The 27,009-nt window shown below is 33.0% G+C and overlaps 1 protein-coding gene across 3 annotated transcripts in view; it reads left to right on the top strand.

Moving 5' to 3' along the window:
• The window catches only part of LOC130239871 (collagen alpha-1(XIX) chain), a 278,893-nt gene that overhangs the window by 99,968 nt on the left and 151,916 nt on the right, over positions 1-27,009 (top strand). For all 3 annotated transcript variants that reach the window (XM_056471226.1, XM_056471224.1, XM_056471225.1), the window contains one exon: positions 2,242-2,295. In XM_056471226.1, the coding sequence (XP_056327201.1) occupies positions 2,242-2,295 (54 nt within the window). The remainder of the gene's footprint in view (positions 1-2,241; positions 2,296-27,009) is intronic.

The following is a 27,009-nucleotide window of genomic DNA, read 5'->3' as shown; positions in this document are numbered from 1 at the left end:
AAGGCACACCAACAGTACACATTTTCAACCTCTCCCTAATTAAACACACCTGAATCAACTTATCATAACATCAGAAGAGACTCCAACACCTGAAGTTAATGGGTCAGAAAAGGGAGACATCCAAAATATGTACTGTTGGTGTGCCTCCAGGAACAGGGTTGGGAAACACTGGTCTAGAAAATGCTTCTTAATTCAAGATTTTTTGTTTTTAGATATTTGGACTTGAAACAAAACAAAAAAGTCTAAGTAAGAAAAGCATTTTTGCAGTGAGAAAGAGCTAAGAGTCATTAAGTAAACTCATTACTTGTACAGCTAGTAACTGCTAGGATTTTTAACATTACTTTGAGTAACTGATTCAGATCAAAGAGTTTAGTGCAGTATTTTATTTATATTGATTAGAGTGACCTTAAATGTCTTTGTAATGTCATAAAACATTCATATTCCTAAAAGTTGTTCTCTTTAATTTTTTTTTATTATTAAATAATCCTGAAATAAAAAAGTAAGATTATAATACTGTATAAAACTGGAAATTCATCATTAACCTTACAGGAATACATTATACATTTTAAAATATATTTATGTAGAATATATTATATTATATTATATTATATTATATTATATTATATTATATTATATTATATTATATTATATTATATTATATTATATTATATTATATTATATTATATTATATTTGATTATATTATATTATATTTGATTATATTATATTATATTAATAATATTATTTATTATTAGGGTATCCGCTGCAACCCCTGCCAAAAAGAAAATGAAAGAATGAATAATATAATTCATTCATTCATTCATTCATTTTCTTTTTGGCTTAGTCCCTTTATTAATCCGGGGTCGCCACAGCGGAATGAACCACAGCGGATATGCAGCGCATGCCCTTCCAGCTGCAAACCATCACTGGAAACCCATACCCATACACTCTCATTTACACTCATACATACACTACGGACAATTTAGTTTACCCAATTCACCTGTACCACATGTCTTTGGACTGTGGGGGAAACCGGAGCACCCGGAGGAAACCAACAGGAATACGGGGAGAACATGCAAACTCCACACATTATTCATTAATTTTCTTTTCGACTTAGTCCCGTTATTAATCACGGGTTGCCACAGCAGAATGAACCTCTAACTTATCCAGCACATGTTATGTATATGTATTTTTTTTTACTTTTTTTTTTTTTTGTGCGATACTCAAAGGCTTTCAAATGTGAAGTGTTGTGTCCTCTAGGGAATTACAGGAATGTCCATTTCGTTTTCACAGTATATTGAAATGTGATTTATTTGATTATTTTTACTTCTAAAAAAGCTACATTTAACTCTTTAACTGCCTGCTCTACCAAAATGGTTGACCATATTTTGACTGTTAAATAATGACTGTTAAAGTCATTTAAAGCATGACTGTTTTAAATAACGGTTTACACTACACAGCATTGCTGGTTTACAAGAAAATCAAACAAACATAATCCTGTTGCACTACTACACTTGATTTTGGGTTTATTGTAAAAAAAAAAAAAAAGAAAACATGTTGAATGAGAATCTAAAATATTTTATGGCATACTTCATTAAAATAAAGATGATTTAGTATTTAAAAATGTTTTATTTTGATTATGTTTTTAAATAAATTGGTCTCACACTTCACATTTTCTGGGTTTTATTAGCACTGTATATGTACTAATTCCGTTACTTTTACCATAAACCGACATATCAACCATTTGGTAGAGGTTGATATTTTAGAAATTATGGGATGTGTTGAAAAAAAAAAATTGAGTGTGTTAACTAACGACATTAGGAGTTAAGAAATGCAATCCAAAATTTTGCTGGAGCAGATAAAAGTATTTTACTTCATTTAATAGTATTATGCTAGCCATTAAATATTTACGTGTGAACAATACATGCAGACATGAACAGCTGTTACTTCTTACTCGACTAGTTAATTAAGTTCTACAACAGTCGTAATGCCGCTGTGATTAAGACGATACCTTTTTAAAAGCTCATTATCATCAAGTGTTTCTAAAATGTTTATGTTCCAAACCAGATTGCCAGCAACAGCCATATTAGGATAGTTTTTAATTCGGTCAGTTTTTTTAAATTCCCAAATTTAGGATTTACATTATTTTCCCAAAGATTTTCTCCTAAATCTATGATAGCTACTTTTTGTCTTAAAATGTTTTGAGAATGGAGGCCCTGATCTTTTACCCATCTTCCCATCAGGGAGACGTGGGGCCACCCGGTCAACCAGGAACCCAAGGGAAAGAGGGCAAAAGGGTGAGTAAACCGAAGCAAATTGCCACTTGTGTGGGCTGGATCCATGTTGCGTACATGTACAATATGTTTGTGTGACCAACTTTCCGGAGTGACCTGAAAGCAGCTGGATTGAGCTCTGTGTGGGCCCGGTCTCTTGGGAATATCTGTGAATATTCAACTGTTAGGTCACTTGTAGACTGACAGCACTTACAATATGGCCGACCCGAGCAAGAAGCAATCTCAAGGGTGATTTATGATTCAATCATGACATGCATGAACGTATCAAGAAAGTGATACTGTTTCATTATTGATTTTATCCTTTATTTCTCAATGCAACCCGGCCATGGGTTAAATTGTTGCCCTGCTTACGGCATAAAACCTTTATGTGAAATTTGACTGTCTGCGACAAAGTGCGGTTGCACGTTCCGCTTATTTGAATTAGCTAATCCGCTGAGCCATTTCACTGGAGGCGCGCTAACACCTGTTAACGCAAATGTTATCTCGGCTCCTCGAGTGGTTAATGGTCCTAAATGCTGTACAGTTGTTTCTCCACTCCCTGGAATGTGATAAAAAGTATTAAAAATGCATGCCACTTAGATGGAGGAGAATACTTGTGTCTGCCGCAGGGACCGTGGGCACAGCATTAAGCCCATTCAACAGAATGAATGAATATTTATTATCCTCCGCAATGGCGTTCACTGGAGTATTATCATGATACTGTTGGGTATTTTCAGCTCAGTGATGGATTGAGTGATGCACCGTGCCATAGACATCTGGATTTTGTCCACAATGGTTGGAAGCGTTTCCACTCCGAGTGGCAGAACAGTTGCATATTTAAGTCCATAACCAGAGGATTTTTTCCAGAAATATAAAAAGAAACTGAATTTTTTTATCTTATGAATATATACTTGAATATTATTATATATTTTTATAATATTTATGTGCAAAAGTTTTAGACCAACATTACATCTCTTGTTTTACCTATGGTATAATGGATATATGTGATCCTTGATGTCAAAACCAGTCATAAGTGTACATTTCTTTGTCAATTTTTTTTTTGATTGAGATTTATACAGTCTAAATAAATTATTTTTCAGGTGATGTAGGTTTTTTTTGGGGATGGGGTTAGGTTAGAGTTTGAATTATTTTGGTTTAATTGTTTAAGACATGTGAAAGACAATGTTGGAGAGAGGCTGTTTGTCCTGGTTTGAGCTGCATTTACCAGTGTTAGCAATATTCTCTGAATTGATGCAATTGTGAATGTTGAAAAGTACAGATTGGTTTTAATCTATTATGCCATTTCTTCTGATAGTAGTTTTCATTTTCAGCATGATAATTACAGCTAATTACAGTGATTTGTTATTTGGAGAAAGAAAACTGCTCATGAAACATAGACAGTCATGAAATGGCCTCCACAGGGTCCAAACCTGAATATTATAGAAGCTGTATTAGATCACCTGGACAGAAAATAAGAGATGTGACACTCTAAACATAAAGAAGAACTCTGGAAAATGCTGAAAGAAGCCTGATATCACACAGCACATTATTTCATGTCAGGACAATAAGAACCAAACAGTTCAAGCTGTGCTTGGTGCTAAGGGAAGCCACATTAAACATAGAATTTAGCTTGAAGGGGAAATGTCGTGCTGTTGTTGTTGTTTTTTTTTTTGTACAAATTTCCTATATTTTCTGTTCATTTTAATAAAGAGACTGATTGATTATATATTTTGCCAAAGTAAGTCTTAAGCCAACAAAGCCAATGTGTATAGTGCTTAGGACTTTTGCACAGTACTGTATATAAAATAAAAAAATTAAGAGTTTATTTTTATATGAAACGTTATTCTATTAATTGGTTAATTCAAGTATTTATTTAATCTCAGAATTTATTAAGTAATATACTTTTTTGTTACAAAGCAATGACTAAATCACAAAAAAAAAGTTTACGAAATCCATCTATCCCAATTTTGCTGAAAAATGTTAATTAAATAATTACAATTTTTATCCATCCATTCATCAATCCTAATTTTGCTGGTGCAAAATACATCTCTGAATCTATCCACATTTTGCATTCTTATTGTTAATTCTTTTGTTACTTTGTTTTCTTTATTACATCCATCCATCCTTCTTTCATTCCTTTTTATCTTTTAGTTCCTCCCCAATTTTGCTGGAAAACATGAACAAATTCATTTGGAATTTGCACATAAAGCATACACCGTGCTGGATTAATGAATTTATTTTTCCTACATTTTCTTTCATTTTATCAGTACATAATTCTTTACTTTGTCCATCCATCCATCCATCCATCCATCCATCCACCTGTTCTATAGTTCTAATTTCCGTTTGTTCTAAAGTTCTATTTTCCATCCATCCATCCATCCATCCATCCATCCATCTATCCATCCATCCATCCATCCATTCATTTATAAAACAGGTTGTGCAAAATCTATTTTAATCTATTGAAATTAACAAAATAATTCTGAATGGAAGGAATAAAGTAATTGTACTAGATCAATGAACGTAAAACTTTGTGACAGTTGTGTAATCTGGCCTGAAAAGCTCTCAAACTGGCTGGGCCAGCACATCCATCCTTATTGTTGAGTCATGATATTATTAGTCTCACATACCTGAAAGTTTGGCATATGGGTCTTATTCACCGTTCAGTCTATTCTGGCACAGAACCAGCTGGAAGAACCAGGAAGAGCCCATCTGTCTGAAATGTAAAAAGTTGTCAGCAGTGTTAATTTTGACATCAAATTTTGGTTTAGCCTTTGTCTTTTAACTGAAGTTCTATTTTAGTTTTCGTCATATTTTAGTCTTCTGAATCATTTTAGTTTTGCCTAGTTTTAGTTGACTGCATTTTATAAGATTTTAGATGTTCTAGATTTAGTTGACTAAATTTGATTTGGATTAATTTAAGTTTAATTTCGTTTAAATATTATATACATTTATTTATGCAAAATATAGTAACTTAAAATTAAATAAAACAATCTCATTAAAATATAAAATATAGCTTTTTCTTTGAGACCAAAATTAGACATGCTTTGTTTATTTATATTATAAGTAATATGTTTAATAATGTGTCGCCAATCAATTCACAAGTCAGAATAGTAGCCTATTGAAAAGCAGAAATAAAGCACACTTTATTTCAAAGTGGTAAACTACTAGTCTTTTTGACCAGTCTGCCAAACAGTTTTAAGCCTCACTCATCACACACCAAGTTTAATTCTGATTGGATATTTTTCAAAAAACGTATCATATTTTCATCTCGTTTTTATTAGTCAATAAAAATGTCATATATATATTTAGTATAGTTGTCTTCATCAATTAATTTTTATTTAGTTTTCGTCTCGTTTTCGTCAGTAGAAACTAGTTCATTACAAAAATCATGACAAAGTTTTCGTCAACGAAATGAACACTGGTTGTCAATCCAAAATTCAGTAATAATTAACAGTTATAAGTTGAAGACAAAATATTATTTAATCATTTACTTCCGATCATGTTTATTCATTTTCCTTCGGCTTAGTCTCTTATTTATCAGGGGTCACCACAGCGGAATGAACCGCCAACTATTCCGGCATATGTTTTACACTGCAGATGTGCTTCCAGCTGCAACCCAGTACTGGGAAACATCCATACACTTTCACACTATGCTAAATTAGTTTATTCAATTTACCTACAGCACATGTCTTTGGACTGTGGGAGAAACCAGAGCGCCCGGAGGAAACCCACACAAACAAATTGTTTTATTGTATTTTTTTTTTTGAGTATGTATGTACTTCTACAGACTGTCAATCTAGGATCTAAAACAATGAAAGTATTGAATTGAGTTTTTGTGTGAGAATTATCGCTTTAGAGCAAATCGTGCTGTTAAGAACACTTATTAGGCTGCTTCTACTGTCTCACTTAGAGACACCAAGACAAGACTTGTACTTTCAAGGCACACTGACCCATACGCATTTTCTACAGTCAGTTAAACATTTCATGAAACTTTTTTTTCTCTGAAACGAGCACCATGTGTTTGTACCTCGACTTCCTGTGAATTAAAAAGGCCACTACAAGCATATGACCTTTCGTGGAAAATTCCGAACATGTCAGCTTCTACCAACATGATTCCTCTTTAATTGGTCGATGTTACAGACAAAAGCTGTTTAGAAACAGACGCTGAGTTCTAATGATCTTGTGGTCGGCACCCCACGAATTCATTAAATTCCCTGCGCTCGCCGGAAGGATCGCCAGCGTTTGCCACCCACACAAGTTACAGTAGTTTGCCACAGGACTTAATCCTTTTTTTTCCGGCTGCCATTTAAATGAGTGTCAAGTATGTTGTTTTGTTGCAAAAGACACTATTTGGCCCTATAAATAACTTTGCTTTGATGACTGCAGGGTTGTGTGGTAGGGTTTCGGAGGGTTATATTTGGCGAGTCACATGCAGGCCGGGTAACTTGTTGAGCAGGACTGCAGCTCGGCAGTATTGGAGGTTATTTGGGGAACGGAGGGACTCGGGTCATTATTTAGTGGCCTTCTAGATGAAGACGAGCCTCTGCTGGCGGGAGACTCTCACCCAATTAGCAGATCTCATTTTCCACACCACTATCAGTCATATGCAGAGCTGTCTTAGTGGAAGGGAGTTTTTGTTTGTTTGTTTGTTTGTTTGTTTTACTGTTAGTTGTCTGACACGGGCCACAGAGCTACTGTAGCCTTGCAAGTGTAAACATTTATTTGTTTGATTATTTTTGGTGGCCAACGATGAAGTTACATTATAGACATTGTAGTTTTAAGACCGTAAAACCCCTCACTACACACTCAAAGTTCAAACTTTCATAAAAAAAATAAGTTCAGTATTATAGAATGAAACCAAAGATCAAAACCTGTGGTCAGGCGCAAACATTTATCACTTTCAGCAAAAGGTTCATATAGCTTTTTAGCTTTTGTGCGAATAATGTTGGCATCCAGTGTAATGTTCTTTTTTCTGTAGTCACTGATCAACAAAGCGAAAGCAGACTCCATCCTTAAAGGGGTCACACGTTTGCGCCGCACACATGACAGTTGGAAGTAACAGACTGGACGCACATATTCGCATGTTATTTATAATGAAACTATTCAGATGGCGCTCTGTGGAGTGGCAGAAATATGAACGGTGTCCTGAGTTGTAGCTAGGCACCGTGGACAGCAGCCGACTTGCAGCACCAGTGTGCATACCCTGATATAAAACTATGTTTACTATTATAAAATTCTAAAGTGCATGGTGGTGCATGGCGTGTTGTGGCACTGTGCATCCAGTGTGAGACCCCGGACAGTTTCAACAATTTTTGCATCCTTGTTACGTTTATGATGTTTAAAAGGGATGCTGTTTGGGTTCATTTAGATGAGACAAATGTAATGTGTGCGACAGATCAAGGATGAGGACGGAATCGATTCTGAATTTAAGCTTTTTATTCAATAGTTTAAACAAAAGATGTAACAATAATAAGGGGAAAAAAATAAATAAACATTTTACAATATTCTCTTTAAATGATTACAATGAATGTAAGCCAAATCAAAGAAATTAACAAAACAAAACAATTCTTAAGTCTAAAGTCTAAACTAGGCGACAGAAAATAAATAATAAAAATGAAACCGATATCTTCAGTGCACACGACACCCAATCTAAACTAATTCAACTACAAAACTCAAAATTACACAAGGAGCAAAACATTCAAACTATTCTTACAAAGTCAATCTCAACTAAAACAAACCTAACAAGAAGGTCATAAGGCTCAGTTTAGAATCACACAACAACCTTTAAAGCATTTACTTCCAGCCAACGAAGTTTAACAAGTAAACTCAAATTACCATAGTAAAACTGAGATAAGAAATCCCTAAATAGCCTAAGCATGCCAAAAACACAAATTGTGTGGAGCACACCAAGGCAGAGCGCACTGATCTGTCGGAGCTTTAAATTCTCGCGGCTCATCCGGGGATTGGTAGAATTGGCATCGTCATAATGATGATGGACACTTAACTGAACCAATAAGCAACCTAAGAGTGAAGTAAGCAGCGGAAAGAGGAGGGTGAGGAAAATAAATACACACAAAAAAATAACATGGAACATAACTATCCTTGTTGAAACTCACACTGCTAGCAATTGAAGATATATGTATAGATATATAATTTGGCTAGCTGAATACATTTTGTACTGTACAGGAGACATGGTGGAGATTGATTAACAATAGTCTACAGCCAACCAGGACGCAGAACACAATGCACTGTAAAAAAAAAAAAAAAAAGGAATGTCAAATCGGAAAAACTGCGAGGATGAGAACCACTGAGGGACCACTGTATCTGAATTAATTCAAGTCAGAATAAGCGTGGTGTTTATATAGCATATATAAGTACACCTCTCACAAATCTACCTTTAAAATTTATATTTTTAATAGAAGGCTTTGCAATATTATATTTGTGAATATACATTAGTTTAATCAGTACTGAAGCCAAATCTGAAGCTTATCTAACAAAATAACTAACCGATAACGGTCCAAAAACTAGTACACCCAAATTTATGTCATAGAAAATATTAAATAAAAATTTTTAAAAAGAGGAAAAATCAAGAGAAGCAAAAAAATGTAGTTAAAATTTTGTAAGTTGAAGTTTTTTTTTTGCAGTATTTTGCTTGACTTTAATTGAATTATCTTTCAATTTTTAAATATGTTCTGTGACTAAAATATTATTATTTTAATAAATGAGTCTGTTTAATAAATCTGTTTTGTTTAAATGCTCCAAAATACATTTCCTATATTCACCGAGACATGAATAAAAATATTCATTTTTAAAATGGGTGGTACTCAATTATGCTGAGCACTGTATATATGCTACACTGAATGAATATGAAACATTTAAAATCAAACCAAATAGTGCTTCAGGGGTTGTCAATGTGCCGGTGCTCTTTGGTTAAGGGATTCATAAAGATAAAGAATGAAATAATAAGTTCAAGGCACTCAAAGTATGTGAGATTGTTTTTTTTAAGAGATGGAGTAAAATGGAACGTTATTGGACGCACATTTTGCAATTTGTTATTTTAACCGTTTTTTTTTTTACATTAAAATAAATACTTTATACACTCTAGAAAGTGCTGGGTAGCTGTAACCCAGTGTTCTGTCAAATATGCACAAAGCCAACAATTGAGTTAAAAAGTAAGAAAAAAAAATTTGTGCAACAATGGATTTGTCCATATTTGATATATTATGACTATTCAGTATATTTTAGATATAATATTTTCCCTCAGTATAAAATTACTTTAAATGTCATTTGAAACTGGCTTTCTTGTTTTTGGCCCAAATGCAATTTTGGTGGGTGTGGGGTGTTTTGTTTGTTTTTTGATGGCCATTACCCGAAATCAAAACAAAACATTGTAAATATGCCAAAATAGACTATAATATATTAAACAATATAATTCTACAATATATTATTTAAAAAATGTTTTCCTTTACCTTCAGTTTTGTTTAATTAAAAATGTAAATGCTTAAAACCAGTGCTGGAAAAGTTACGTTAGAAAGTAATGCATTACAATATTGAGTTACTCCTCAAAAAGTAACTAGCTCCGTTACTTAGTTACTTTTCTTGGAAAGTAATGCTATACTTTTCTTTTGAGTTATTTTTTATTACCTGGCTGAGGCTTGACCTCTTTTAGAACTTATTTTTTTTCTTTCCTTTTTTAAATAGAGGAGCTCTGCAATTAACAGCGCACTGTATAACCTATACCTACATTTACCTTTCAATAAACACATCAAAAAATATTTTAAGATAATGTTATCTGAGAACTTCCTGACCCCAGAGCTATACATGCTGTATATACAGATTATTGAAAGTTTAAAGCAATGTGTTTGTTACTTTTGTACTATTTGTAGTCGCTGTCAATTGACACAATCCCCTTTTCCTTTTCTTCGACGGTTTCAAAATAATTAACACATTCTCTTATTGACAGCGTGATTCATTGTGACTACTTTAATTTCAATTCAGCAAATTAATTTTTAAAGGCTAATAATTGAACTAAAAAGTAACTAGCATTACAACTGTGTTACTTTACTCGTTAGAATATTACTTTCAAAAGTAATATTATAACATAACTCGCATTACTTGTAAAGCATTACCTCCAATCCTCTTAAACAGCAGAAATTGGATGGATCTGGAAAATGAAACTTTTCAAAGGTTTCAAAATAACCAGCAAAGATATAAAAACTAAAACAAAAAAAAAATAATAATAAAAATACATATATCCATTGACTATATATATATATATATATATATATAAATAAATTATATATATTATATATATATATATATATATATATATATATATATAATTATATATATTATTTATATATTGTATTTGTTTATCAGTCATTCTTAATGTTTCTCAATTAGTCCATTTCCATGTTTTGCAGATGATATAATTGGAACACAGAAATCAATGTAACATCAGTTTGTTATTATATATAATAAACAAATAAAGTATGCATTGCCCGTGGCGTGACATCTCATTTGGCCACTACTGTATTTAACATAAAAAAATAAATATATATAAAATAAAACATCTTTTATTTAAATGCAGCAAAATTCAGCAATTTTCTAATGCTCTGATTATGCAAGCAGGGTGAAACAAGCCTTAGCCTTTAATAGTTCAGTGTTATTGGAAGAGATCGCATTACGGTTACCTGCCTCCCTCACTGATTAAGCAAATACAATATGTCTTATAATATATTCAGGAAATTTGAGATGTGCGGTCTAAATCAATGTTCATGGAATCCAGCCGGAAAGCCTTTCTCATAGATTTCTTAGGAGAAGGGTCAAAGGAGTCAGGCCCCCTGCCATCCGGCTGATGAAGTTTAGTTAATAATGTCTGAATGTCAATATCTGTAATAACTCAAGCATATAGCAATAAAAGGCACTGAAATAACAATGGAATGGATCTGAGCACCCGAGGGATTAGAGCTCATGTTAATTATGAGATGCAAGATCAGAGAGAGGCCAAAAGGCTTCTCACACTGCTACAGAAATCATTTTATTAATCGCCATTTTCTTCTGTGTTTTTCTAAAAGAAAAAAAATATCCAAACATTCTTCACTCAAAAAAAAAGAAGTTTTTCTTGTTCAAACCACTTGTTTCAAATGAAAGCAACAAAATTATTGAGATTTCTTTGGGACAGCTTATTTGTTTTATCTTCAGTGTTCAATCTGCAAGAAAAAAAGTTAACTTAGTGGGCTAGCGGGCCAAAGACAAATATGGTTGCAATGGGTAATTTCCTAATTTATTTAATAATATTTAAAAATAACTAAAAACATTGCTTTATATTAACCACTACAGCATTTTTATTTTTTTATTTTTTTGTAAACTTATTACAGTACAAACAAAAACATCTAATTTAAAACAGAATTACTTGCCTATTTTGCCTTGATTTGCTCACTGATGTCTTCTGCATTAAAAAAATCTGATCCACTTATGACATGATTTTTTTTTGTAGCTCAGCAATAAAACAAACAAAAAAATGTTACGTCAAATTAGTAATGACGATCTCTTTTAAAGGCATTTGCCCCAACCATCTTCTTTATTCTCACTCTCTTCTCAGATAGGATGGTGGGCCAAATCAAAAGTTATAATTGGCCAACTTTGGCCCACAGGCTCTACTTTGGGCATCTCTGGTTTAGAGTGTTAAAGTAGGATTAGTGATGCAAAACTGCATAATACTTGTTTTCAGAGAATATACAGTGTATTGAATGTAATTATTTACACAAATATTTACAAACCCAAAGATGGGTAAAAAAAAAAAAAAAAAAAGTAAAATAAAAAAAAATAATAATAAATAAATAAATTTCTTGTGTTGTAGTTCAGTTCAGTTTTCTTTATTTTGTCATTCAAACATCGCAGTAGATGTAATGCAGAATGAAATTGTTACATTGACACCCAGCATGAACATAACAAACACCAGAAAACACTATCAAAACATAATAAATAAGCTTTTGAAATTTTATAAATATATTTAAAAATATAGTTATATACAAAAAATAAACCAATTTAAAATCATAAAAAGGAATGAATAAATGCTTAAATACTTATTGTACAGTGTGTTATAATAGTTATGATATTGTTATATAAAGATTATATAAATTTCCCCTCACAGCACATCACTTGTCTTACACAGGACATTGTCTTTTAAAGATCATCCCTAGTCTCTCACAGCACATCACTAGTCTTTTACTGGACATCATTAGTCCCTATATCACTAACCTTTTACAGAACATTACTACACTGTAAAATCCAAAAAGTTAAGGTAACTCGAACCATTTGAGAAAACCGATTGCAACAAACCATTTAAGTTCAAAAACTAATCCTAATGAGTACTGTGAACTTAATCTTTTTGAGTAAACGAAGCAATTTGAGCACAGTAAAATCCAATAAATGAAGAGAACTCAAATCCACTGAGTACTGTAAAACCCAATAAGTTGAGGCAACTCAAACCATTTGAGGAAACCGAGAGTTAAAAAACTAATCTATGAGTACGGTGAACTTACTCTATTTAAGTTAAGTAATAAGGTATTTAATTAACTCATTATCTTCAACACGTAGTTCAAACTCTTTTCAAATGAGTAGAATTAACTTTCAGTAAATTTTGAGTTAACTACACTCTTTTTTATTTAATAAAGTTAACTGTTGGATTTTACAGTGCAGTCTTTTACAGGCCAATCACACCGATTGTGCTTTTCAGTTCTGATGAGCACCAAACTGAACTGTTATTGACTTTAGAAAAGAACAGTGTGCTATGCTTTTTATGTTGCTAGGCAACCACAACTATCTATCATCTATTTTGGTACTTTATTGCATGAAGTCAGGTGCTTTTTCTACACATAGTGTAGTTCCACACATACTTAGAGCACTGCGTGAAAAACATGAGACACAGCAGGCAGTTACATCGCAAGACGCACATTCGTACATAAACAGTGTCGCAAAGTGCTTGCAGCCAATAGTAAACAATGTTTTAAAGGAGACAGTTCTTTTACATTGATGATGAACTTAATGTTTCGTTTTGGATCCAAATAAATGAAAGCCACTTTCATCACTCAAGTGAGCTTTGGACCAGTTTTCTGTCCACACAATATGCTTCTCAGTAATCGTTAGTCTCGGCTTTTTGATTGTTTGATTGTTCTTTTACAAATATATCATTTGAGTTTTTATACTGTGCTTCACAATATCTGTAACTCATGTAATAAGCCTAAAACACTGCTATTTTTTTACTCCTGTTAGGCTAAGTTCATATACAGTAGGTCTGGGCAGTGACCTCAAGGTTTTATAAGTTGTAGGTTGTCCTCTAATTTTGATCTCTACTGCACTTTGTGTGCTAGAAGTACCGTTTGTAAGGGAATATTCGACATAAGCAGGGATGTTGTTAGGTTTGGGATAAAGGGCCTTGCTTTTTTCTGGAAGGCCTTAAATATTTAAATGTAATGCTTGTGTAACATTTCTCACTGAATTGAGCACTAGGGCTTTATGTCCTCACACACAGCCTTGTACTCTGCTTTATGGCTCATCCGCAGCTCTTTCATGGGATTGTTCCTGGAAAATGAAATGCTACCTAACAGGTAGGTTTTTCACAGGAGCTCCTGGTGCTGTACTTCAACACCCCCTCACACTTCTGCTGCTTTCTGGCTGGCTGTATGTCCGTCTGTCTGTTTGTCTGCCAAATGAAATATAGAAGCTGCTACACAGTTTCACTATTGTTAATCAAATGTCAGGAGGACTACATCAAGCTACCAGCATATATATATATATATAGGTATGCATGTTTGCCTTTTTTATTTTATTTGTGTTGTGTGTTGTAATGCGTAACATTTTATTTTATTTTATTCTATTTTATTTTATTTTATTTTATTTTATTTTATTTTATTTTATTTTATTTTATTTTATTTTATTTTATTTTATTTTATTTTATTTTATTTTATTTTATTTTATTTTATTTATTTTATTTTATTTTAACCATGCAGACATCTTAATGTTTGCTATTTTATTTTATTTTATTTTATTTTATTTTATTTTATTTTATTTTATTTTATTTTATTTTATTTTATTTTATTTTATTTTATTTTATTTTATTTTATTTTATTTTATTTTATTTTATTTTATTTTATTTTAACCATGCAGAGATCTTAATGTTTGCTATTTTATTTTATTTTATTTTATTTTATTTTATTTTATTTTATTTTATTTTATTTTATTTTATTTTATTTTAACCATGCAGACATCTTAATGTTTGCTATTTTATTTTATTTTATTTTATTTTATTTTATTTTATTTTATTTTATTTTATTTTATTTTATTTTATTTTATTTTATTTTATTTTATTTTATTTTATTTTATTTTATTTTATTTTATTTTATTTTATTTTATTTTATTTTATTTTATTTTATTAACCATGCAGACATCTTAATGTTTGCCATTTAATTTTATTTTTATCTATATATGTTTAAATTATGTATTTCAATAATTATGTGCTATTAGTTTTGTTAGTATTATTATTTGTTTGTTTTATATGGCCACTGATAACAATAGCAGTAGTCATATATAGTTTATTTATTAATTTTACATTATTTGTTTATTTAATAATAAGAATAAGAATTGCATACATATTTTTGTGCATTATGTAAATGATTGTTTTATGTTCTTCTTCTTCTAAATTTTAGTTGGTTTTAGTCGGTTTATTTTTTCATCATAACAAGCAACTGCACTTTGAATTACTTACTTGAAGACAGTATTGTGGACTATGGTATGGCGCTAATGGTCTGAGCACCCGATTATTTCTATTCAGTGACGTGTCTGCTAATGAGACCACTTTGGTATGTGTTTACATGTGTGTGAGAACGAACCTTAAGTGCATTTATTTACGCCTCTGTTTTTGTAGCAGGGAGGCATCGGGTTGATTTAAATAATAATGTGTTGCGGCTGCATTGCACTAGGAGAAAAGGCATGAATAGTAATGTGAAGTGCTTGCTTTTTATCCATTATGGATGGAACTGACACCGCATGGGCAAAACTGGAGGACTTTGGGACCACGTGTAACAAACACACAAATGGAGGAGCCCAGCAGAATAAAAAAAAAACGTAACTCCTGAAAGTTTCATACAAATCTATTATTATTATTATGATGATTATTATTATTATTATTATTATTATTATTATTATTATTATTATTATGTTGTTGTTGTTGTTGTTGTTGTTGTTTTTGTTGTTAAAAATATAACTTCCTAAGTATTATATATAAATATAATATCAACATTTTTATTTTGTTTTAACAATAAAAAATATATATAACACAATGCAAATTTTTACAATTAAATTATACAGTTTGCTTATATACAGTTTATTGCATGGATTATTATTGTTTATTATTATGGTTTATTATTATTATTATTATTATTATTATTATTATTATTATTATTATCATTATTATTATTATTATTATTATTATTATTATTATTATTATAAAATAGTTGATTAAAAACCTCAAATGATTTATTTATCATATCTGTTATAAACTTTTTGTTGTTATTTTTTATTTTATTTTATTTTATTTTATTTTATTTTATTTTATTTTATTTTATTTTATTTTATTTTATTTTATTTTAATAAACATGGAGACATCTTAATGTTTGCTATTTAATTTAATTAATTAATTTTTTATTTTTTTATTTTAATAAACATGGAGACATCTTAATGTTTTGTTGTGGGCTGTAATGTGTATTTTATTTTATTTATTTTATTTCATTTCATTTCATTTCATATAATTTCATTTCATTTTATTTTATTAACATTGCAGACATCTTAATGTTTGCTGTTTTATTTTACTTTATTTTTGTTGTGTGTTGTAATGTGTATATTGTATTATTTATATTAAACATGCAGACGTCTTATGCTGTGTTTACATCAGATGCGGCAAGCACAGCTAAATCGCGCTATTCGCGCATAAATAGATGCGTGAACATTTTGAGTTTACTCGCTTCATTCAAATTCACTTCACAATAGACATGTCTTGGGCAGGGCTTCTGTCTGCCCAGTGACTCTAGCTTTGTTGCTAAATAGCTAACATGGATTTTATTGAGAGAATAGCTGTGTTTATGTGCTTTATGAAGGCTGAAAAACAGTGTCGATTCGTTTGGAGCCGTGTCGGAGCCCACTAGATTCTTTCAGAGGTGCACATAGCTCTGTGAGTTTATAAACTCCTCCAGAAACTTAACCTGGATGATGGAAGCTTTTAGCAGTGCTTCCGACTGAGCCAAGCCCTGTTTGATGAACTGTTGTCGGGTGTCGGCTGGAGGATTTTCCCTCGGGACACCAACAACAGGCGCTATGTCATAATCACGCCCCTACCAAAGAGAAAGCTCCTGATTGGTTAACATTGCACGAATGTCTGCTGAAGTTCAGATTTTCCAACTGGAGTGATATGCATGTTAAGTGTGTCAATGCTCAACCCGCTGTGTCATTTGTGCTGCCTCATTCGTGCGTTGTGCGCCGCAGGATGTCTATTCACGTTTTTGCATTGACTTAACATGTAAATCCCTCTCGCTTGATGCTTTATTTGCATCTGGTATGAACGCAGCATTTGTGTTTACTATTTTATTTAATTTTTGTTGTGTTGTAATGGAGTTTGCATGTTCTCCCCGTGTTTGCGTGGCTTTCCTCCGGGTGTTCCGGTTTCCCCCATAAGTCCAAAAACATGTGGTATAATGTAGGTTAATTGGGTAGGCTAAATTGTCCGTTGTGTATGTATGTGAATGAGTGTGTAAGGATGTTTCCCATTGATGGTTTGCAGCTGGAAGGATATCCCATGCGTAAAACAAATACTGGGTAAGTTGGCGTTTCATTCTGCTGTGGCAACCCCAAATTAATAAAGGGACTAAGCTGAAAAGAAAATGAATGAATGAATGAATGAATGAATGAATGAATGAATGAATGAATGTGTTGTAATATGTATTTTATTTTATTTTAAATTTTTATTTTATCTTATTTAAAAATATATATATTTATTTATCATATATTAACAATTGCATATATTATATTCTTATTGATTACACTGCTCTTTGTTGTATATAAACTTTATGTAATTAATTTAGATATTGTTTTTTAACTGAAGGACTTTAGGACCTTGTGCCACACTCTGACAAATCAAGCCAGATCAAACAGGAAGCAAAGGAGCCTGCTGAAATATATATTTTAAAAAAATCTCTCTCCTTTCCCGATGGCAGCACACTGAAATATTCATCAGTGCTGGAAAGGCGTGCAAAGCTCTGCTGCTTCTGAAATCCTGTGCGGAAAGGCACAGAAACGCATGCCATGGCAACCCTGCTGCCAGTTTACATTACACATAGTCAAACTGGCAACTTCAGCTGACATACATTTGCGTAATTAGTCAGAATGGAGTTGGAGAAGTGCTGCAGGTGTGTGTGTGTGTGTGGGAGTGTGTTAGTGTGTGTTAGTGAGTGTGTGTGCAAACAGAAAGGGCACAAACCTCTGTAATCCACCCACAGTAAATAGCTGGTTTTATTAGGAGACAGAGAAGCATCAGCCCACACTTGCGTTGGCCCCTGAGCCACAGCACACACAGAGCATGCTCCTCTTTCATCTTCTGCCAACTTCTCCAGCGTTTGGCCTGCCTGGCATACAGTCATGTGTGGGTACCGTGTGCGTGTTTGTTCACCTCGCACTCACACATATAGTGCTGCTCATGGGCCATGTAGCCGGTGGGATGCGGAGTGTTGGCAAATACGAGCTTCAAAGTGTTGATTGAACAGTTAGAGACATGTAAATCTGTGTTTTTTTACACTGTATGCTGCACTGAAGATGGGAAAGAACAAATATTAGTGCAGTGTTTTTCACAACCCAGGCTCATTGGGGATATATACCCAGGTCTGCATTTCTGGAGACTGCCAAATACATACCCAGAGGTACATCTTTCATTTTTGAAAATCCACTAGAGGCCGCTGTGTACACATTTTGATGATCTTAATTTGTTTTTACATGCCATTTGCACATCCTCTTCATGTGTAAATCCACAAGAGGGTGCAATATACACTTCAGCTGATCAGACTGATCAACTGGCACACCCACCCCTTTCCTAAAACCAACCGATAGTGCAATCTAGAAAAGAAAAGCCACTGCAGCTTTGTGATTTTACCATGTCTTCTGATTTTACCAAGTTTTCAACCTGTTATTTATGTATTTACAGTTTAAACCAGAAGTTCACAACACTGTATAAAAAGGCACATAACCATTTTTAAAAAAATCAGATGTTAATGTGACTAAACATTTATACTGATTATCAAATTCGTTTCTGTTATGCTTAATAGCAGAATAATGAGAGAGATTTTTTTGAGAAACTGTTTTAACTTTTCTTGAAAGTCAAAAGTATACAAACAATAAGATTATTATGCCTCTGTAAAAGCTCAGATGATGGTGTCAGGGTTTTGGAAGTTTCTGATTGGCTAATTGACAACATTTGAGTTAATTGGAGGCACAACTGTAGAATAGTATTTAAGGAAAACCTCAAACACACTGCTTCCTTGTGTGACAACATGGGAAAATCAACAAGCCAGAATCAACAAAAAAAGCCAGATTACAATTTGCAAAATTACACTGAGAAAAAGACAATTTTTTGGAGACATGTCCTGTGGTCTGATGGAACTAAGATTGAACTGTTTGGCCATAATGACCAGTGTTACATTTAAAGGAGACAAAGGGCAAAGCTTGCAAGCCTAGGAACACCATCCCAACTGTGAAGTATGGGGCGGCAGCATCATGTTGTGGGGCTGTTTTGCTGCAGGAGGGACTGGTCCACTTCACAGCATAGATGGCATCATGAAGAAAGAAAGTTTTGGAGTGGCCATCACAAAGCCCTGATCTCAATCCTATAGAAAATTTGTGGGAAAAGTTGAAAAAGCATGTGCGAGCAAGACAGCCTACAAATCTGACTCAGTTACCCCAATTCTGTCAGGAGGAATTGGCCGAAATTCCTTTCAACTATTGTTGTGGAGGGATACCCAAAATATTTGACCAAAGTTATGCAGTTTAAAAGCAAAGCTAAAAAATACCAAGGAAATGTATGTAAACTTTTGACTGTCTAAAAATTTATTAAAAATTCTCTAATTATTCTGGCATTTAGCAAATGTAAATCATTTAGGTAATCCTAACAGACCCAAAATAGTAAATGTTTAGTATGATTTAACATCAGACATTTTTTTTAAAAATGGTTATGTTCCTTTTTTTAAGTGTATGTAAACTTCTGGTTTCCACTGTATTTATTTATTTATTTATTTATTTATTTATTTATTGCATTTGTTTTACCTGGTTTCTGGTATCGTTCTTCGCCGGACTCAAACCCTGTCATTGCTGTCCAATCCAGAATCAGAATCAGTTTTATTGCCAAGTGTGCTTCACACACAAGGAATTTGTTTTGGCTACAAAAGCTTCCAGTGTACATAAAGTGACAAGTGACAACACAAAATAAATATGAAAAAAAGACGATAAACTTTAAACAGAGATGCAGTTAGTCAAAAAAATCTGGATGTTGAATTGTATGTACAGATTTGTTAAACAGTAAATATACAGCTTATAAGGTGCTGTGTGCAAGTGTGTATGAGAAGTATTGCGCGTGTTATTGCACAGTAGGGGGGGAATATTTAACTGTTCATGAGGTAGATGGCCTGAGGAAAGAAACTTTTCCTGTGTCTGGCTGTTTTTGTGCTTGGTGCTCTGAAGCACCGACCAGACGCTAACAGTTCTAACAGAAAGTGTGCTGGGTGCGAGGCGTCCAGAGTGATTTTGCGAGCCCTTTTACTCACTCTAGTAGAGTACAGTTCTTGAAGTGTAGGAAGGGTTGTCCCAGTGATTCGTTCAGCAGTCCGGACTAGTTGCTGTAGTCTAAGGAGGTCGGTTTTGGCAGCTGAACTGAACCAGACGGTGATTGAAGTGCAGAAGATAGATTGGATGACAGCTAGACGTACCTCTGGGTATATATTTTACAATCTCTAGAAATGTAGACCTGGGTACGTATCCGCAATGAGCCAGTGTTGGTTTTTCAATCCCGGTCTTCGCACCCTACCGCTCTTCACATTTTATATTTTTCTCTTTTCACGTCAGACGTTTGTTCTAATTTAACAGCAAGTACCTTGCAAAGTGGACTTCACAGGATATTCTACCATGGTTTCAGTTTGAAGAGAGCATATATCTTTCATTCAACTGGCATTTGTGTGTGCTATGTGAATTTCTATTGTATTTATTGATGGAGGTATATAGGTCACACTTCACGCTTCTCTACCAAGATGCTGCAGGACAGTTCTGTTGCGTAAATCTGTGAATAAATGTTTCAAAGTGAAATATATCTTTCTCATAAGAAATGACCATGTTTTGAAAAACCAGTTTAAGTGACTAAAGCGATTCAAAGCATCTGTCATTCCAGAAGCATTTTGAGACCTGGCGAATCGGCGTTTGACTATCAGGATTGGAAAAAAATCTTATGTAGCCTAGTGGACTGTGCTTGTGCACAGAGTAACTGTGCTGCAAATGGCCCGAGTTCCAATCCCGACTTGTACAAATACTCTAAAATTATGACTTGATGTATTTTGATAGTTACTTTTTTATGACCAAAACAAGACATATTTATTCAGATGTCAGACCAATGTTAAAACTAAACATGTTACAAGAACAGGGCATTTAAAAAACTAACTTCAATAGCTGCATCACCCTGGATTCAAAACCTCTCACCGCTCCAGGAAATCACTTGAAGCCTCAGCTCTACAACTCTATTATACCTTAACTTGCTTAACTGTTTCTTTGCTGAAGCTGTTCCAGAGCAATACATAAAAAATGACCACTAGGTCACTGTAGAGACTGGTTTCGAAACATTTCGAAGCTTCGACGCATTTGCTTCGACTGTTTCAGTGTTTGATGAAGCCTTGCTTTGCCCACTACTAATTATAAGTGCTTGTGGTCATTGTTTATATGAATGCAGAATGCAACACATTTTACATACTCATAATATACTCAGCCTGGCAATCAATCAATCAATCAATCAATCAATCAATAGTAATACTTTTATAAATAATATTATAAAATTATTTATTGTTGTATTGTTTTGGGGTGTTATTGTCTGGCATTATTATTCCTTTATTTACAGTTTGTCGAGGAATCTACTGGTTGAAATGGTGGATATTATCATTTCTGGGCAGATAGAAAGACAGATATATAGATCAGATACATAGTGTTGGGCTCAAACGACCTTCTGGCTTCTGGTCTTTCAGTGAGGTTGGATCAGCTTGTGGCTGAACGTGCTCTTCATTTTAATAAGCTTGTCATGAAGGGGGTTTGACATGATGTCTGTGGCAATATATAATTTGGCGTTTTGCTAGTCATCATTTCCAGAAGGTGTAGAAGGTGTCCCAGTGACAGCACCAGTTTACTCTTTTTGTGAAAAGACATTTATATATTTTATTTGATTATTTATATTTAGTCATTTAATTATTTTTATGTTTATATGGTATGTATGTATGTATAGAAAAATTTGATGCAGTTTTGATAATTTTTCAGATGTTTTTAATTTAATTGTTTATTTATTGCAATTTGCAATTTTTTTTATTGTTTAATTTTTATTTAATAAAATGAAATAACTGTAATAATTTCTATTGAGTTACTTAAAAAAAAAGTATAAAATTTTTATTAGTATATGTAGGGGTGTTCGGTTCTGTTTTTTTTTGGAGTCAACTCCAATTCTCGACTCCTAGTTTTAGAGTCGGTGGAATCAACTCCGGAATCGACTCTATTTACATTCACTTACAATAGCGCAAGGATTAAACATACTGTATATCATATCGCGCTCTATACGTGCAGACGGTTCTCCTCTGGTCAGAAAAAATCAGCAGTTTAAATAATCTGCAGTCAAAATAAAATAGCATATTTTAATTGTCTAGTTTAGATAATTTAGAAAATTACATTGCAATCTTAGAGACAGATAGTTAAAACATCAATTTATTATCGAAATATTTAATGAAAAGATGTGCAGCAGTTCATTAACAAATAAAAACAATGTTTAAACAAAATGTCATAAAAATCATGAAATAGCTGCCTAAATATCTTCTTAATATAAATGTTTAATACTTCAATACAGAGTACAGAGTGAACAAAATAATCTGGAGTAGCGGACGATCTGTTGCTTTCTGTATTTTTTAAAGGCAACAGACGCTTCAACAGATCAATAAACAAAATAGCTTGATTTTCAATTTGATTATTGACCAATTAAATATTAAACTCCCTGCACGAAACGTTTAACTTAATTCATAAAAACCTAAATAATAAATGAAAGCAGTGTGATAGACTATGCCTCAAAGCATATCATATTCCTCTTACCCTAGTAAATGTGATTTTTTTTAAGTGTACTTTTAAATAACTTATTATTTTACTTTTAAATATCACTTAGTTTTGTGCAATTTGTTTATTGTAATTTTATAAGGTTGTGTTAATAGGACGGCATATGACAGTGAGTCAGACCTGTTTTTGAACACAGCCTTGGCTATATTGTTATTTAAAATGTTTTATTTTATTTAAAAATCCTCTTTTTGAAACTAATTTTGTTTGTTATTAATTGTATCTTAATGTTAACGTATGTAATTTGTAATTATCTACTAAATAAGCAAGAAGAATAGCCTAAATATTAGAGGTGAAAGTGACTCCAGGGCCAAAAACATGTATTGTCAGATTTTGTCAATAAATAAAACTTGGCTACTTTTGACATTATGATTAGTATTTTTTTTTATTAATTTATTTACTTGTAAATTATGCATAGGTTAAAAATTTTACTTGAGCAACCAATAACATAACATCATAATTTTACCTGCAGTGCTTATGTAAGACGTTGATCCGCTCCAAATGTACACACATATGCTATATTTCATTTTTAACACAGCAAACTTAACATTGCAGGCAGATTATCTTTAAAACCAAATTGCAAAACGGTGTGTTTTATAGGAATTTGAAATTAAAAGCAAACTTCATCACGCAGCACTATTTATAATATCCTAGAGTACTTGTCGTCGCGAAATTCATAAGCAAAAGCGTAAAAAATGTGTGAGCACGCATATAAAGCGGGCGCCTTCGTGCTCGAGAATGAGCATATAACTGTGCATGTATCCGCTTCATTCAAGTGGGTTTGAAAAAACAGACTCTACTCTGGGAGTCGATTCCTGTACTGGAGGCGATTCTGGTACTAGGTCCAATAAGAGTCGGCTCCCCATCCCTAACTATGTGTGTGTGTTTTATTTCATTCACACTGCCTCATTCGCACGTTTTATGCGGCAGGATGTCTATACGCATCTTCGCGTTGACTTAACATGTAAATCACTCATGTTTGACATTTCTTTCGTGTTTGGTGTGAATGCAGCATTAATGCTTGCTGATTTGATTTTTGTTGTGTTGTAATGAAGTTTGCATGTTCTCTCTGTGTTCGTGCTGGAAGGGACCCCAGATTAATAAAGGGGCTAAGCTGAAAAGAATATGAATGAATGAATATGTTGTACTTATTTTATTTTATTTTATTTTATTTTATTTTATTACCCATGCTCCACCAGGTTTAGTTTTATTCCCCTGCACATTAACGCAGCAGAGAGAATATGCGACTCTCATTATGTGCACACAATGCGCTAAAATACTGACATGTTATATTTTGGGGCGGATGGTGCAGGCATCATAATTGCTCTTTTTATCTGAGCAAAAGTGTTGCTCAGTGAAAAAGCAGTATAATGAATCCACTAATTGTGGTGATGTATGTAATTAGTGACTCTTGGGCTAATTGTTGTCGAGTCAGAATGCTAATGAAGATTGAAGATCGCAGCTGTAGAAAATGAGCCTGATGATACTGTATCTCTCAGCGTTGTTCTTGCTCATCTATACTGATCAATGCACTGATCCGTTTGCTCCCCCCCCCCCCTCTTTACTTTTCCCCAATTGCTGTTTATCGGAAATATTTTTTTTCAATACATTTCTAAACATAATAATTTTATTAACTCATTTCTAATCATTAATTTCTTTTATATTTGCCAAGATGACTCCACAAATTATTTTACCAGATATTTTTCAAGATGCTAGTATTCAGCTTAAAGGGCTTAACTAGGTTAACTAAGCAAGATGGGGTAATTAGGCAAATACTAATACTCAAATACTAGCTGAGCCAGTCGGCACTTTGTATGCGGAGTTTACATGTTCTCCCTGTGTTCGCATGGGTTTTCCCCGGGTCCTCCAGTTTCCTCCCACAGTCTAAAAACATGTAACACAAGTAAAAGTCAAAAGCACCTAACATGTACATACTGGCACAGTTGGCGGTCTAATCCCATGGTCATTCTACTCCGGGACAGCATGTCAAACCTGCTAATATAGTCAGGCATTATCTAAGTGTGAACTCTTGAAATGCAGTTTATTAAAGGACAGGTCGTACAGGCAAAGGTCAACAACAGGAGCAAAACAGGAGCATAATGCAGTAAACGTAATCAAAACACACGAGGAAGGTCAGGCTAGGTGTCAAAGAATCAAAACGGTGAACAAGGCAAGTATCAAAACACAGGAAAACAAACAAGGAAAAGTGCTTTGTAAAGTTCATAGAAGAAACAAGACTCGGGAATGTGAAAATGAGTCTTTGGCCCAATCCCAATTCTACCCCTTAGCCCTTCCCCTTACCAATTCTCTTTAGCTTGAAGGTGTAGAGCTAAGGGGAATGGCTAGATCTCCCTTGAAACAGAGATTTTTACTACATTGAAATTTATTTGGTAAACCCATCTCCATATGCCATTGTCTGCATTATTTGAATAATTATTTGCATAGACCTTCAAAACCTCAAACCTCACCTCAATGATGCGATACTTTAAGATGCACATTAACACAGGGTGATGGAAACGTAGCTATTGTGCAACTAACTTTACCGCTCAGTACATTGCTGAGTCATTTGGTTGACATGGATAGGTTAAGTTTCAGACGGCTGATCTGTTTAGCTTGTTCTCCCTAGAGGTGTGGTTCAGATGTCAGTTTGAGGTTTGTTACATTACAGATACTTAATTACAGCTTTATTGAGTACTTAATTACTCACATGCTGATTTACAGTCTTGTTCAGTCGATCGCAAGTTCAAAGGAAGCATCTGCCTGTCCATCTGTGCATGTATTTATTTGTGAATTCTATGGGATAATTAAGCAAGTAAAACTTTCTATTTCTATAAAATACTTTTATTTATGTATTTATTTATTTATTTACTAGTTTATGTATTTATTTATTTATTTTATTTTATGCTTGTTTACTTAATATGTTTACTATATAGTTTTTACGAATATTTTGCATATTATGATTTTATTTTGACTTATTTTCATAATAGCATAACAAATTAAAATAATATACTTTATTTACTTTTCTTCTTTGAGTTTACATTTTATGTTTTAATTACTTATTTTTACTTTTAATTCACATTTTAGGTTTCTTTTTTGTACTCATTGTTTATTTTTCATTTTATTTTAAATATGTTATTGTTTAGTACCATTATTTATTTTAAAATGTTCTACTTATTTATTTTAATTAAGAATTTTTACTTGTTTGTTTACATTTATTAGTTTCATTTAATCAGATTTTTTCATTTATATAATAAACTACATTTTAAAACAGTTTGCTCTATTAATACATTTGTTTGTTTTATTTTATTTGTTTTATTTGTTATATTTGTATGTATGTGTAATATATATTAGGGGTGTGAAGAGATGCTTACTACACGAGATTGGGTTCACGAGAACGAGACGAGACGAGATTTTTACATAATTTTTAAGAAATCTTCAATGATGAAATATATGAATGGAAAATAGTCTTTTGCTCAACTGAAAAAAAATCACAAATTGCAAAACTATTTAGGTGCTTTTTTTAAATCAACTTGTAATGAATGTTACAGTATATAACTTCTATTTTAATGAATTCTATGCAGTAAAGGACATGCAAACACTACAAAATATTTAGTTAATAGTCTATGTGAGTGGAAAATTGCTAATATATGATTGGAAAAAAAATCACAAACTGCAAAACAATTGGGGTTCTTTGTTTTAAATGAATAGTGTTTTATTTTTTATTTTATTTTTTATTTATTTTTATTTATAATTTTTTTCTATTTTAATGAGTTCTATACAGTAAAAGACATGCAAACACTGCTAAATATTTAGGTATAAATTCTACTGACTGGCTTCTCCCAGTACAATTTCACATAAAGAATCAAACTGTTTTTCCACAAATTGAACTTAAAATTCATGTAATTTTTGGTTTTCATTTTTAATTCTTTTAGCAGTTTTACGTTCATTCAGCAATATTTCATTCATGCCCCATCACAAACTCTGAGCTACTGGATGCAAATATGAAGGAAGGACTGATAGGAGAGATTTGTTTTAACGGAATTTGATACGCTCAGCAACAGTAAACGTGTGTTCGGTGATGATGATGAAGGTGTGTGTCTCAAGTCTCCAGAAGTTCACTGTGTGTGTGCGCGTGTGTGTGTGTTTGTGTGTGCGTGCGTGCGTGCGTGCGTGCGTGTGTGTGTGTCTGTGTGTGTGTGTGTGTGTGTGTGTGTGTGTGTGTGCGTGCGTGCGTGCGTGCGTGCGTGCGTGCGTGCGTGCGTGCGTGCGTGCGTGCGTGCGTGCGTGCGTGCGTGCGTG

Source organism: Danio aesculapii, chromosome 13 (assembly GCF_903798145.1).
Source record: "Danio aesculapii chromosome 13, fDanAes4.1, whole genome shotgun sequence".
NCBI classification, from domain to species: Eukaryota; Metazoa; Chordata; class Actinopteri; order Cypriniformes; family Danionidae; genus Danio; species Danio aesculapii.
The sequence above is the reverse complement of the archived record's forward strand: the minus strand, read 5'-3'. Positions and strand labels throughout refer to the sequence as shown.